This window comes from Peromyscus leucopus, chromosome 6 (assembly GCF_004664715.2).
Source record: "Peromyscus leucopus breed LL Stock chromosome 6, UCI_PerLeu_2.1, whole genome shotgun sequence".
Lineage (NCBI taxonomy): Eukaryota > Metazoa > Chordata > Mammalia > Rodentia > Cricetidae > Peromyscus > Peromyscus leucopus.
Window position 1 is genome coordinate 53,273,788 of NC_051068.1, and position 14,562 is coordinate 53,288,349.

The following is a 14,562-nucleotide window of genomic DNA, read 5'->3' on the forward strand; positions in this document are numbered from 1 at the left end:
GATTCTTTCTCATAGCATGAATAATTTTCACATCCCCTTCACAAGGTACTTCAATTAGAGACAATAGAAACCCTCCTTAACTGATAGCCTCTAATTTTTCTTACTGCTATCACTGAGTTCTTGGTTAATCTAAATTCTACTCTGAGTAGGTCTTCTCAGAGATAAAATGTGAGCGTGTGGAATCAGGGTGTGGTCCTAAAACCTTCCCTCCAAGCTCTGTTCAGTTACCAGCTTCCTCTTGCAAATTCTAGATCTACCTCTCTAGTTTCAGAAATTCTATCATTCCATGTGTCTTACAAGTACTATTCAAACACACAAACTTAGTGGTTTTTGAAAATTTTGTCTACATAGTCTTTTTCCATATTTGAATATTCATCAGTGTTTAAAGACGGATCTAAGAATATCTGGCAATATTAGGCCAATGATTTTGTGGCAATACATAAATAACACAAGGGAAGCTGAATGCTGGCAGGGTGATTGCATAACTTATTTTGGAAGAGGCAATGCTGTGAGAAAGAAAGGGAGCACGATTAATAGATGAGCCAGGACAGCAGGCATTATATAAATCTGGACTGCCCCAGGCAAACTGTGCCCGTACAGGGATACGTCGGCAGACAAGACTCCATCTCTGCAGGGTATGTTAAGCACGAAAGGAGAGTTTCAGTCCCCTTGGAGAGTTTTACTTTCTTACAGCCTGCCCCTTCTCGACACCCGGGCACACGATTTATGACTACATTTGGGGAAAAAAAAAACTAAGGCCGGGCGGTGGTGGCGCACGCCTTTAATCCCAGCACTTGGGAGGCAGAGGCAGGCGGATCTCTGTGAGTTCGAGGCCAGCCTGGGCTACCAAGTGAGTTCCAGGAAAGGCGCAAAGCAACATAGAGAAACCCTGTCTCGAAAAACCAAAAAAAAAAAAAAACTAAGAACAAAGTAGGACCGGGCCTTCCCATCATAGTGGATTTTTCCAGAAGTCAAAGCAGGACACCACTGGCCATCACTAAGAACCTTTCGTGTACTACAGGCTGCATGGGGCTTTCAACACTGGAACTACCTCAACTTGACTAGCTAGTTGTGAATTTTAGTTTGCAAATTTATTGGCAGTGGCTTCCATGCCTTCCCTGGGCTTCTGCCAGCAAGTTTTGCTCAGCACCCTCCAGTTCTTCATACGTTAAATAAAACAAGACACCTGGCTGCCTGCCTGCAGGTTTGTGATGAGAATTCAGTAGAACCATCCACTGGAAGGATTTCACCTGGTCCTAATACATTACACAAATGTGTTATCAGCTATTATAGTCATAATAATCAAGAACAATTATCTAAGTTTCCATGCTGTCATCCTTCCTTGGGAGAGAGAGGGAGAGGTGTAGATACTCTTCTTGTGTCGCATCAAGCTACCCAAGATTGCCCATGCTTCATCGCCTAGCCACCGCTGCCCTTCATTGATCACAAAATGCTTTAACTTTGTTGCCTAAACCTTTTACCCAGAGTCATGTCTTAGTTCCACTTCGGCTTCTGGGATAAAATACTCTGGCCAAAGCACCTCGGGGGAGAAGAGGTTCACTTTACTTCACAGTGCCGGGTTACACTCCACCCCTGTTGCGAAATCACAGCAGCAGGAGCTTGGGACATCTGTTCACATTGCATTGATAGTCAGGAAGTGGAGAGGAATTGAGATCTATACTCAGCTCCCTCAATCATTTTCATTCAGTCCAGGACTCAACCATGAAATGATGCTGTTCACAATCAGGTTGAGACACTACTCAACTCAGTTTCAGATCCCTTCAGGAAACCTCTTCCAAAAGTTGATTCTGAAAGTGTGGTTTTTCACTTTCTGTCTCTCCTAAGTGGTGTGTGTGTGTGTGTGTGTGTGTGTGTGTGTGTGTGTGTGTGTGTGTGATGTCTTTTTTTAAGGATGACCAGCTCTCTAAGGCATCTTGCCTTTCCACTTTTGTCCTGGGTGCAAAGTTCTGAGGCTGAAATAACTTAATAGTCAGAATCACATATATGTATCCTCCTATTTTCTGTAGCTCTGATTTCTTCCATATGGACTACCAAAATTTTACTATATATGTATCTTGCTTTAAAAATAATGAGAAAGAAGATGGAGAGATGGTTCAGAGTTTGAGAGCACTTACTGCTCTTCCAGAGAATCCTGGTTCAATTCCCAGCACCCACAGGGCAGCTCAAAACCATCTGTAACTCCACTTCTGGGAGATCTAATGCCCCTTTGGGGCCTCCAGAAACATGAGGCATGCTAACAGGCTAGCAGTGCACAGACACATGTGCACACGAAACACCATATAAATAAAACAAGAACTAAAAAAAAAAACAAAAAACAAAAAACAAAACCAATGGATTATGTGCATAAGAGAGGCTGATAATCAGTATGACTTCCAAAGTTAACTGCACTACATAATACAAAGACCTCCAAGGAGCCCAGCATCGGTGTGTAGCCTCTGTGTGTGTTCCTGTTGAGACGGCGGACAAAGGCATCTCTAACCCTATCAAATACCTTTCAGCTTAGAAAGCTCTTGTTCCTTTTCTTGCTGAAGCTGCAGGTATCTCTGTTTGTGGTCATTGAACGTTCTGCTGAAGTCCTCCCCTTGCTTACGATGTTCCTCTTCCAAGTCACTGTGCTGTTTCTTCAGCTCCTCATGCTGACTCTGCAACATGAACACTTAAGCAAAAATGCATTCTCGAAATCACGCGAGAGTCTATTTCTTGGCACATGGCCTTTCTCTCATCAGAAGGAGAGAGTGAATGAAGGTGTGAGCTCAGGCCAGGTTGTGTTCTGTTTGTGTAGTTCCTTTTTGTTTCCTTTCCTCTTCAATCGAGACCATGGGAAAACACAAATCTCCCCTTACTTCTAAACATCACTAAGAGCTTCCTCAGAGCTAGCATCAGAGATGAGAAAGGGTGGGTGGGGTGGGGGAATCTGAGGGTATTCCTTGGATTCAAATTATTGTAGAAACACAGTAAGGAAACAATAAAACTTAACCTTAGCCATTTTGTGTATTTTCTGGACTTAACAGGCAAGATCAAGGCTCCACAGTATTCACGGGACGATTCAGGGCAACTCTAAGCTTAAGCTACTTAAATCTGAAAATGCTCAAGACCGTTTATAGGATAGTATTTATACATATTCACTTCCATGTTTTCAATCATTTCTAGATTGCTTGTGCTACCTAATTCACCATAAATACTATTGACTGCAATACCAAGAAAAGGCAAGAGACAGTCTGATTATGTTCAGTATGCACTCAATTCTCTGCTAGACATCTTAGAAATATACAAAGGCAGGACTTTTGACCCCAAAGGACCACTTTATTCAATATCTCTTTGATTTTCAGTGTTCTGGTAATCCAGTTTGAGAGAGAGTGGTGGGTGTAGAGGAGATGGAGCAGGAGAGGGAACCGACTCTCTTCCCTTTGGGGAAAGTAATGAACTGTTTCTAGAATTAATTTTCATTTATTTGATTTTATATTATAGTTCTACACAGACATCATGAGGTATTTAAATGCTACATTCTCCAAATAGTTATGTGGAAGATGCCCCGCCTTAAGTCATGTACCGCACTCTTGAATGTGGCAGAGGCTCTGGTTTCAGTGGAAAGTGTGTGCTCTGCTGATGCGAAAACATAGAAAACACTGAACTAATCCATGGGCAGAGACCATGGCAGGATTTGCACAAGGTGCTGGACGCTCTGCTACTCCTCTCTCCCAGCTTGATAGAATCAATGACTCTCTCCCTTCACTTTTTTGTGGTTTTGATCTTCTTGACACTTGATAGTGAGTTTTACCCAGGGCCCAAGGAAGATATCTGATAATAAATTATGTTCTTGGGGTAGATGAAAGTACATCTCTTAAACATTAGCAACACAGAGGAAGCCTTTGAGTTGTACACACTCCAGTCTGTCTAAGATAAAAGAAAAACCACCACGAGAGACCATGTAAACAATGAACTTTAAAGAAACCAAAGGGAACAACATTGACAAAGTAGCTTGCCAGAGAGTCCAATTATTAAATAAGAAAATGGGCAATATATTAGCCACCTTTTTTTGTATAAAGGTAATAATCATGTTGAGGAACTAAAACTACAATTTTTAGCCAATTATGACTCTATACACTAAGTCAGCTTTCTACAAACCTTCTCTTTTATTACATTAATGATGGTTAATTAGTTCAAATATTGCCTGCTCCTTTCTTCATTCATATAGGACACATTAGGTTACTTACTTTCAGCATCTGATGCTGGACATTCAATGCACTGTATCTGCTATTGGAATCTTGCTGTAAATAAAAAGAAAATCAAATCAACAAAAGATAGCTGATCTGGGTATTTTGCCAAGGACAGCTTGACTCGCTTAATAAAAGATTTTCAGTTTTGCTTGGTAAGCTAACATAAATTCTGTGATAGAGACGGTATCTCTTGAGGGCCATCTCTTTTCTTTATTTATTTAGCAGGATTGGAGATTGAACTCAGGGCCTTGCAAATACTAGGCAATCACTCTACCACTGAGCCACCCCCTAAGAACTCCTATTTCTTCATTTAAGAGCAGAAACAAGGTTTCACCTTTCTCCTGGGTTTGTTAGAATTTAGTAACATAACGAATGGGAATAGAATCATAACGTGATGAGTGGACAGGGCTCTTAGAGATAATTTGGTTCTGGTTCTTATGATCTAGAGAAGCCTAGTGGCCCAGACACACAGTGCACTTCTGAAAGTCACCGTTCTGTCTAAATACACAGTCTAATGCCCAGGGTGGTGAGGAGGGATGGGGGATACACCAGTTAAGAGCAGGCCTCACAAACTCAGCATGTCTTAAGGGAGGAAGAGAGGGACCCTCCTTCTCTCAACTGCGGTGGGCGCTCACATAATCTTCATTTTACAAACACCAGGGTGAAAAGGCAGAACTGGAGCAAGGAATCCACCAGCAGCAGAGGGGGGAACGGAGCCCAAGTTCATGGTGGCTGAACTCTCCCTTCCCATCCCATGTTCTAGACCATCCCTGCAACCTAAGGGAGCAGAGCAGCTGTCCACACCGGCCTCCTGGTTTCAACATCCTAGGCTGCCACTCTCAATCAACATCCTGAGGACACCTGGAACCTTCAGGCTCCCTCCGTTCCCTAGGCTGATTTACCTTGGCAGGGCATCCCCCTGCTGTGCGCGGTCACCACACAGGTGCGCCCCTGTGTTTTCTTTTCATAGCTCCTAAAATAAGCCACATTTTTGCTTTATCATCTCATCCCCTGACTTCTTTTCTTTTTTTTTTAGTTTACAAAGAAATTACATTACAAAATGCACAATCATATGATGGTAAGCATACAGGTCTGGTTGGGGCTTCTAAAAGCAAGTAGGAGTTGAAAGCTGAAAGCTTCTCCCAGGAACTGACTTTTCTCCGTTTTGAAATCCCTAAACACTAATGTTTTATTCAACTAACACTCATACATTTTTCTAGTGTTAAGAGAAAGATTGGCTTTTTGCCAGTCAATTTTAACTTTAAAATATTTTTAAATGCCAACATCATTCATTCTGTCCATAATTCATTCTTCAGATATTTGCAAATGTCAGCACTAAGGCAGATCTCCTGTTTGATAGGATTTTGTAAAGGCAAACAGAAGTCTTACATGTCATAGGAAAGAGACACCTCGAGCAAATAAAAAAGTGAATAATAATCCCTCCCACCCCGCTGGCCACACAGACTAGCACATATCTGTAATTCCAGCACAAAGGAAGTAGAGGCAGGAGGTAGAGGCAGGAGGATCAGGAGTTCAAGGTCATCCATTGCTATACAATGAGTTTAAGACTTTCTTGGGGAAAAGAGAACCTATCTCAAAACTCCAGAACCAAACCAATCAACCAAACAAAGCCTTCACTTTATATGACACAGTGAGGCTATCTCAATTTATCACTAATCATTGATGTGTCCAGATGCAAGAAAAGGTAGGTTTTAAATGAGCAGTGCTTCAAGTTTTCCTCTTAGGATTTCTTTATTATTTTTTTGTAACAAAAATGCATGTTCAACCTACAATGCTAGTGATCGATAGAGAAAATTTTTCACAGTAATATTTTCATCTCTCTCAAGGTGCATGAAAATAAATTAAAAGCCAAAATAGAGCAAAGCCTTACCCTTCCTTTGTTTAGTGTTTCTTGTGCTTCTAACTTATAAACAAGGAAATCTAGGAAAGATAAAAATGCAGAGAAAGAAAGCAATAAGTTAATCCACTTAAAAATTTTTAAACATCCATGAGAAAAAAAGGTATACTTTACTCAGACTTGCAAAAATGTTTCCAATTCAAATTAATCTATTTGGTGATTTATGTATTTCATTTTACCTCTCAAACTTTGGAAAGCGGATGACAAAGCATGCAGTCTTCCGATTTCCCTTCTCTCTGCGAAGCCTGCATCCGCAGAATCCATGTTTGAATCAAGTGACTAATAGCACTCTTATAATAGCACTGTGAAAAGCTGCCTTGGAAACTGAGAGGCAGCGGGTGCATGTGGAGACAGGGTGATTTATTGCTACCCACTAGAGGGCACACTAAATTCCTTCAGGAACTGAAAAGACAATCAAGCCATCTAAGCCATCTTCAATGCTCTGAAAACTTTATTATCCACTAGATGGCTCTATAAAATCACTCTGCAGTGGAAGACACGGCAAAGATAAGTCTCAGAGCATCTCTCAAGATTCTGAAGTCTGCTCAACCCAAGAGTCAGGAGAGCATTGCATGGTATCACACATCTACCATGGCACCTACCCTTTTATTCCACCAAGGGAGTCAAGAGCTTAAATTCTGAGACTCATCACAAAATGTAAAATAAAAAATAAGAATGCAGATAACATTTAGTAGCTAGCTGTTGGAATGCATGCTTTCTTAAAAAGCTCTGACAGCATTTGACAGCATTGCCAGTGTTGCCTGTTAATTTCTGACTGAACAACTATGTCAGAGAAATTTTTTATGAAATAATAACAACTGCTTCATTCAAGGTAGTGGGTCAACTCACCATGTTACAGACGTAAGATGGCGTGTATGAAACGTGTTCTAAACAATGCATGTTTTCCCAAACCCCAACGGTGGACAGAGGCTTGATGCATTAGAAATACACCTATGTAATGTAGAAGGGAACTCGTGTGCTATTTCTGAAATAATTTGTGTGCTGATGTGCGACCATCATGAAGGCTGCCGAAGCAGGAGCTTCTAAACCCACACCTGAGCCTCTGATGCAAAGGCTTCTCTGTGGGATGGAAGGAAGTGAAGACCCTTGAGTCGTGACCTGGATGATAAAGCTTGCACATCTTCCACTTACTATCTGACTTGAGCTCCGAAAGGAGAAGAAACGGCTACTTCCCATCACTGAGACTATATCAAATGTCTGCGCCACGCCTGACACATTTATTGACAGATCTTCCTCTGCCCGCCACTGGCTTCAGGCTCATTTGAGAAACAACTCAGCAACAACAACAAAAATACAAAACCAAAAAGCATCCTAGGCCAAGTAATGGTACATCAAAGAAGGGGTAGGCGGAAACCAAAGGGCACAGGCTCACATTGTCTTACCTTCCTTTGCTTTCTTGTGTTCGAGCCTTTCTTTTTGCAAAGATTTCTCTAATCTTGATCTGTGTTCATATACAACTGGAAAAGATAGAGTTAAATTTGTCAGAGAACTAAGAGGTCCAGGGTAAAGTTAATAACAATTTTAAAAACATAAACCAATAGAAACATAAACCAGTGCCCACATTCAATTAAGGTAGAAATATAAAGTTTCACATCTGGGGTAAAGAATAAACAGGTGGATGTATTCAAAGATCCGGATTCTGTGCAAATAATATGCACAAGTAATACATATGTTATTGGGCACAATTCCAGGAGGACTCCCTAGCCAAAGTTGATATGTCAGTTAGCCAGCAACTCCTTAAGAGGTCTGCTGCCTCTTAACTACATATTACGTCTCTAGAAGGCCCACCACATCTCTTCCTGGGCAATGGTGTCCACTCGCAAGACTTCAACCACAGTCCACACAGGAGTTGCACCCTCATATACATCCCCTGCAATCACTTCCCTGGCAAGTGCCAGAAGAGCATTTCCCTGTCAGTATCCCTCATCTGCTAAGTCAGTGTGCCCTGCATCTCAACCAAAAGCAGCTGCCACAGAAAGCAGCACGCCACTATGATTCCACTAAGAGGAGAATCTCTTTCCACTTCCTTCATGATGGAGCCAACACGTAAGAGAAACACAATGAAAGAGGATGGAGAGACTCCCCTAAGACCCCTTAAAAGTGCCCACAAAGAGTCAGTTCACTATCCATGAGAGCAAACTGATGTCCATTCTGGAAAGTCTTCCTGCCTTCTCTGCTCTCTGCTTATTCATACACTGTGAAGAAGTCAGACAAGACGTTCTTGGAGACTATGGAGGAAGATGGACCTGTGGAGAGAACAATGCTCACCACAGCTCTTAATGCAGTGGTGGGGATATATATATATATATATATATATATATATATATATATATATATATATATATATCTGTAGCAAGCAGAAGCTGAAAGTGAGAGACATTTCACCTTGGAATGAATGAAACATGATATATTAGACTAGACTAGATCAGAAATAACAATCAACAAACTAATGCCATGTATACAGGTATAAGCTATTGAAAATTTCAGGGGCATTTGATTTTGTTTTAATTCCCAGTGGAGCCTGAGAAACCACCAAATGTGTCTCAGACTTTATCTGGGAACAGAAGCCTCAGCTGCAGAGTGGTCTGAACAGGCAGTGAGGGCTGAGAAGAAAATAAATTCAATTTCAGATGTACCCTCCAACTCCTGTTTGTCCAGCATTATGTCAACTATGATCTCATTCTCCAGCAAACTAAGCCAATTCTGTTATTCCATTCTTCGATCAGACCCAAGCGCCCCTTGGCTACATACAGTTCCATCATCTTTGGTCAATAGCTGTCTATCTACAACACAAGAACCGTCTCCACACAACTGGCTGCTGCCAAAGTTGTCAGGATCCCAGCAACCCCCCTCTTCTTCCTCCTCCCATGAGCCCTTGCTGCTGACGGGACTGCCTGCCCCTCAGCCCTCTCCCAGTCACAGCTTCCTGTTACTAGTGGCGGCTGCTCTCCTTCCTCTGTGGCCTTGATTTGAACTAAAATCCCCACCCTGAGGGATTTCTGGAACCAGAAAGGCAGGAAAAGCTAAATGTTATAGTAGTAATTATGATATGCATATTGTTTATTCATTGGCAATAATATTGGCCTATTTCTTTTTACCTGAAAAATTCCCCTGAAGAGATGGCAAGTAAGCATTTTTCGGTTCATTAGAATCTGGAAGTCTATTTTTCCATAAAAATTCATAGGTAGTAAAGATAGACCAGATAGACTCTTTAAGTCCTTCTAGTAAATGTAATCATGATTTTACACACACACACACACACACACACACACACACACACACACACACACACTTCACTAGGTATTTTCCAGGTTTGCGAGCTAGCAATTCATCCAGTGCACTTATTGTTTCTGTTAGAAGAAAGACTGCTAATCAATCCTTGTCACCTGTCTCCGTTTTCTATTTATACTTCGAAGTCAAGGGCATCATTCAAGACGAACTAAAGCTACACAACGGCATATAATGGATATTCTCACAGCACCAAGCAAGTCTAGTGAAGGAAGTTTAAAACAATGGCTCAAATCTGGCATTCAAACTCTTTAATCTGATGCAAGCCTACACAGGAATAAGATTTGAAACGTAAGAACTCGTGAAGAATAAATAAATAAATAAAACTCTGTAATGCTCGTCTCCTCCCAGGCTTGTTGAAAGAGGATGTAATATTTTCCATGCAGCAAAGAACAGAAAGAGGGTTTAGGAGTTTAAAGCAACATACAAGCTTCCGTAGCCATTTGGCATTTAAACACTGTCTTTCATCTACAAGTTACAAAAGAAATGCTGTGTGCATTTGCTTCTGGGAGAAGGTCTATTCTCAGAAGTTCAAAGTAAAACGCTCCAACTCAGAATTGAGAAGCAACTCTGGCCGGGGCTGGAGAGACAGCTCAGTGGTTAGAAGCTCTTGCCGCTCTGGAAGAGAACCCCGGTTTTGTCACCAGCACCCAAATGATGGCTCACAGCCCCTGGTAACTCCAGGTCCAGGGGGTCAGGATGCCCCCTTCTGACCTTCACAAGCACCATAATGCCTGTGGTTCACATAAACACATGCACACAAACACCTAGACACAAAAGATAGATAAATATTCAAGAATTTAAAAGAAAGCAACAGTCAAAAATTCTGCAAAAAGCACCACCAGATGTCTTGACTTCTTAAACCAATGGATGGAAAATGCTTCTTTAGCAGATCCAATAATAGCCCGTGGATTTTTTGTTGTTGTTATTGTTTGTTTTTTGGTTCCCCTCCTTCAGATCCTACTACAGTATAACATTTTACCAAAACTTGGTTAAGAGTCACACAGTTCAACCGGTGGAATAATTAAGGTTTGCCAGTAATCCAACTTTAAATGAATAAATTTAAAATTTCAAAAATTGTGGCTGTAGAAAGACAGCCAGTTAACAAAAAAGAAGAGGGGAAATAAATTCAAGGCAGTACATACAGTTCTCAGGACAGAATGTTGTAAAGGCTTGTGGGTAAGTTTAGGACTAAAATCAGGTATTTGTGATAATCTGTGTGTGTTTTATACACATTTCTATGGATGTGTTTGGGTGCACATGAGCACTCACAGAACCTGAGTCTTGTACTTGAGAAAGGACCTTTCACAGAACCTGAAATCTATCCACTCAGCTAGGCCAGCCAGCCAATGACCTCCAGGGGATCCACATGGGATGCCCCCAAGTTAAGAGATGCTCCCTTGCCCCTGGCTCTTTATGTGGGTGCTGGGGGATTGAACATAAGCCTTCATGTTTGTGGAGCAGGCACCTCACCAACCCAGTTCTCTCCCCAGCCCCATGATGACAGCCTTTAAGAACCACTTTGACCTGTAGTCCTAATTCACTGTAAATGGGGTGGAGGCCATCCCAAAGCCCTTTCTCTAGGGTGCAGATGATGGTGACTTAACATGAAAATAGCATTACAGGTGTCTTTTTTTCTGTTATATTTTCTTCTTGCTTTAGTAATTTTACTTCATACAAAGTCTGAGAATGAATATAGAAAACCTAAGAAAATCCACAGCAAACAATAAAGGAACAGAGGACGTAACAGCTACCATCTGGTCCTCATACTGGACCTTTCATAGAGCTCCCAGGAGAGCGAGAAGGCACCACTAAGGCAGATGCTAAGGTCCGTAAGTTCAGGCTGCTACAGTTTGGATTTTGAGTGTGTTCCAAGACCCAGGTGTTACAGGCTCAGTCCTGGAGTGACACCACACGGAAGGAGGGGAACTTTTAGCAGGTAAGACCTAGTGAGGGGTCCCTTGGTCACTGGAGTGTCCTGTGACAGTGATTTCTACCGGCTTGGCTATCAGTGAACAGATTTTTTTTCCACCACCACATGCCAAAAAACCAGGGCCAAGCATTACAGACTGGAACTTTCAAGACTGCGAGCCAAAACAAACCTTTACTCTAGATAAAGTAATTGTCTCAGGGATTCGTTATGGTGGCAGGAACCTAACACACATATCTTCCATTACAACCTTTCCTGCTTGATTTATAATTTATACTTTAATTCAGTTGTTATCTAACGCCCCTTATATTCAAGACCCAGACTTTGAGATACTGCCTTCTCCTGCCTTCCGTTCACATGCCGAATGACACCCAAAGGCCTCAAAAGGCTCCGCCTTGTTGTTCATATTCCAGCCCCACATCTTTCTTGTTTCTTTCCGAAGATGCAAGATGCATATTTAACTCAGCAGCTTACCATCCTTTTCTTGAGTACTAACTGCTTTTTCTTCAGGTACCTGCGTAAATAGTGCCTGCCTTTCCTTCACCTCCTCAGGGCTGGGGAGACGGCTAAGAAGGCAGGAGTGCTTAGAGGACAAGCATGAGGACCCATCTGGAAACCCCCTTAAAACAACAGAGACCGAGCTGGTGGACTGTTTATGGAAAGTCTTCAAAGCTGAAAGGAAAATGTCTTGCCACGTGAGAGTCTTGCACTGTCCGGGGCAAAGCGACGTTTTCAAAGACATGCATGGCTGTTCAGGCACAGGGGTTAGAAGTTTATGAGCTGGGCTAATAGAAGCAGAGCTGCTCCAAAGAAAGATACAGTGTATATAAAGACCTTATACAGGAATCTTTCTATCCAGCAGCAGGATTTCAGCCAGACCACTCCAAAGTATTTTAGGAAAATAATGGAGGAGAGAAAAAGGAGAGGGAAATAGGAGATGAACGAAGGGCGGGAGAGAGGGGTTGTTTCTAGTGTTTCATACCTGTGTGTGTGTGTGCAGAGATGCACCCAAACCCTCTTAAGATGGGCTAGACCTATGTCGTGGTGTGAATGTAAAATACCCCAACTAGCTGATGATGACCTTTTGGAAGAAGAGGGCTTCACATGCCTGCCCCACGTGCTGTCTGCTCAAGGCTTCCTTACCTCACGGCCAATGTGCCCAGCTGCCTAAAGTTACTGTCCACAAGCCTGCTCTAGCATGATGGGTGGTGTCTCTTTGAACATTGGCCAAACTAAATTCTTCATTTTTCAAGTTGTTTTTTCAGGTATTTGGTCACATCAATAAGACAAGTGTCTAATGCAGTATTAAGGGTGCATGGATTTTATAATGAAATAATGGATCTATATTCTTCGCAATTGATGTGCTTGAAGCAAGCCTAAAAGTCACCTAACTTTTTTTTTTTTCATGAGAATTTGGCAATTGGTAGGGCAAATAATTCTACCAAAGATGGAAAGTCAGTATTTAAATACCAGCTCCTCAGTGGTTTCTATGTTACAAACAAATATTTATTGAGTACACATTACATGCCAGGCATTGTTCTGACATCTGGGATTATGTCATGAACAAAATAGATTTTTTTTTTAAATCTGCCTTATAGAAACTAATATATGATCCGTGGCTGATATGTAAAATTAAATTAAATTATAAAATAAAATAAAAAAAGAAACTAATATTTGGGTCTGACAGACACATAAAATAATAAATAATTAACAAAATAAATACTATATTAGATGGCAATCACAAGAGTAAGATAAAAAAGAGACTGAAGGATATTGGAAGTGTGGAAAGAGATGGGGAGGTAGACTTCTCTTCCGAGTGCAAGGTGACATAAGTCCTCTTTAAGAAGGACCCAGGTTACAGACATGGAGAGGAAGAGTGTTGCAGATACAGAAAGTTGATCACAAGCATGTATATACCTAAAAGACAGAAGGTCAGAGGTCAGAGCACCTGATCATGGCCAGCCTGGAGGGCAAAGGCTTGGGGATAGGGAAGGGGACACTTTCCATAGGTCTCTAACTTAGACTTTTATCCACAGGGACACAGGGAACAACTGGTTCTGAACAGAAATGTGATGGGAACATTTATACGAATGAGACTACGTGGGGTACAAGATCCAGTCAGGGTGTTGTCTAGCCATTTCCCCCAAACTGAAGCATTACCTCCTGAGGAAAGAAGGAGGCTCAGGACTCAGGAGCTAACATAACTTGCAAGGCTCAGGAGCTCAGTCAGTTACAAAATCCACACGGCTCCTCCCCAGGGAAGAGCAGTAAGGACTGTTGCAGAGAGGAGACTCTCTCCACTGAACTGCTTGTCAGTCACACAGGATGGTCTCGGAGTGCAGGTTTTGTGAATTAACGCATGCGAGAGTAGGCTGCTTGCTGATGTGCTGCCTGCCCTTCAGTGGCCCATGCTCATCAATGATACCTTTCATTCATGTTCCTGTAAGTAGCCCCAATGATCTCACTGGACCACGGAGCTAGACCAAGACAGTCACCATTCTAGCACACAGTGGGAAGGGGTTCATGCGTGCTCATGACTGAAGAGCTGGGAACCGTTGATGGCTTCCACAGGAGGGACAGTCAGTTTTGCTCGAGTTTGCAGCTCTTGGTAGGTCAGGTACATTCAAGGGGATAGCTCTACACCTACGAAGATATGGTTACCAAAAACTCGAGTTGGTCGGTAACTTAAAAAAGAAAAAAAAAGAAAGACATGAGTTTGGGGTGGATCTGAGAGGAATTAAGGAGAGACGTGAGGGTGGATAAGATCAAAACATATTTATAAAGTTATCAAAAATAGTAAAATATTTTTTAAAAAATTAAGCCAGGGAGCAAGTAAGTGATTACTAAATAATTCCATTTATAAAAGGTTCACGAGCAAGCAAACTAATGGTCATGGGCTACTGTTGGTACTGTATGTGTGGTAGGCTGTGTGAGGCAGCCAGGGGAAAAGGTTTCCAGTGGTGGGGAGGTCTGGATCCTCAGTGAAAGGGCCAGTTGAATTGCTTGTTTTTCCCAAAGTCATTATGTTCTGTCTTCATAATTCAAGTACGATAAGTGTAGAACTCGATCGTTTATCAAAAACTTAGATCATATCTATATAAATATCTAGAAAACACACACAGGAAAATACAGAATTTTATCTGAGACTGGCTTAATTGATTTACTAT

General features: G+C 41.8%; 1 protein-coding gene across 4 annotated transcripts in view; it reads right to left on the reverse strand.

Annotated features, from left to right (window-relative positions):
* Positions 1-14,562, reverse strand: part of Golim4 (golgi integral membrane protein 4) — an 82,278-nt gene that overhangs the window by 30,290 nt on the left and 37,426 nt on the right. For all 4 annotated transcript variants that reach the window (XM_028867186.2, XM_028867185.2, XM_037206670.1 and 1 more), the window contains exons 2-5: positions 7,560-7,634; positions 6,130-6,179; positions 4,236-4,289; positions 2,513-2,663 (exon numbers count right to left, since the gene is read on the reverse strand). In XM_028867186.2, the coding sequence (XP_028723019.1) occupies positions 2,513-2,663; positions 4,236-4,289; positions 6,130-6,179; positions 7,560-7,634 (330 nt within the window). The remainder of the gene's footprint in view (positions 1-2,512; positions 2,664-4,235; positions 4,290-6,129; positions 6,180-7,559; positions 7,635-14,562) is intronic.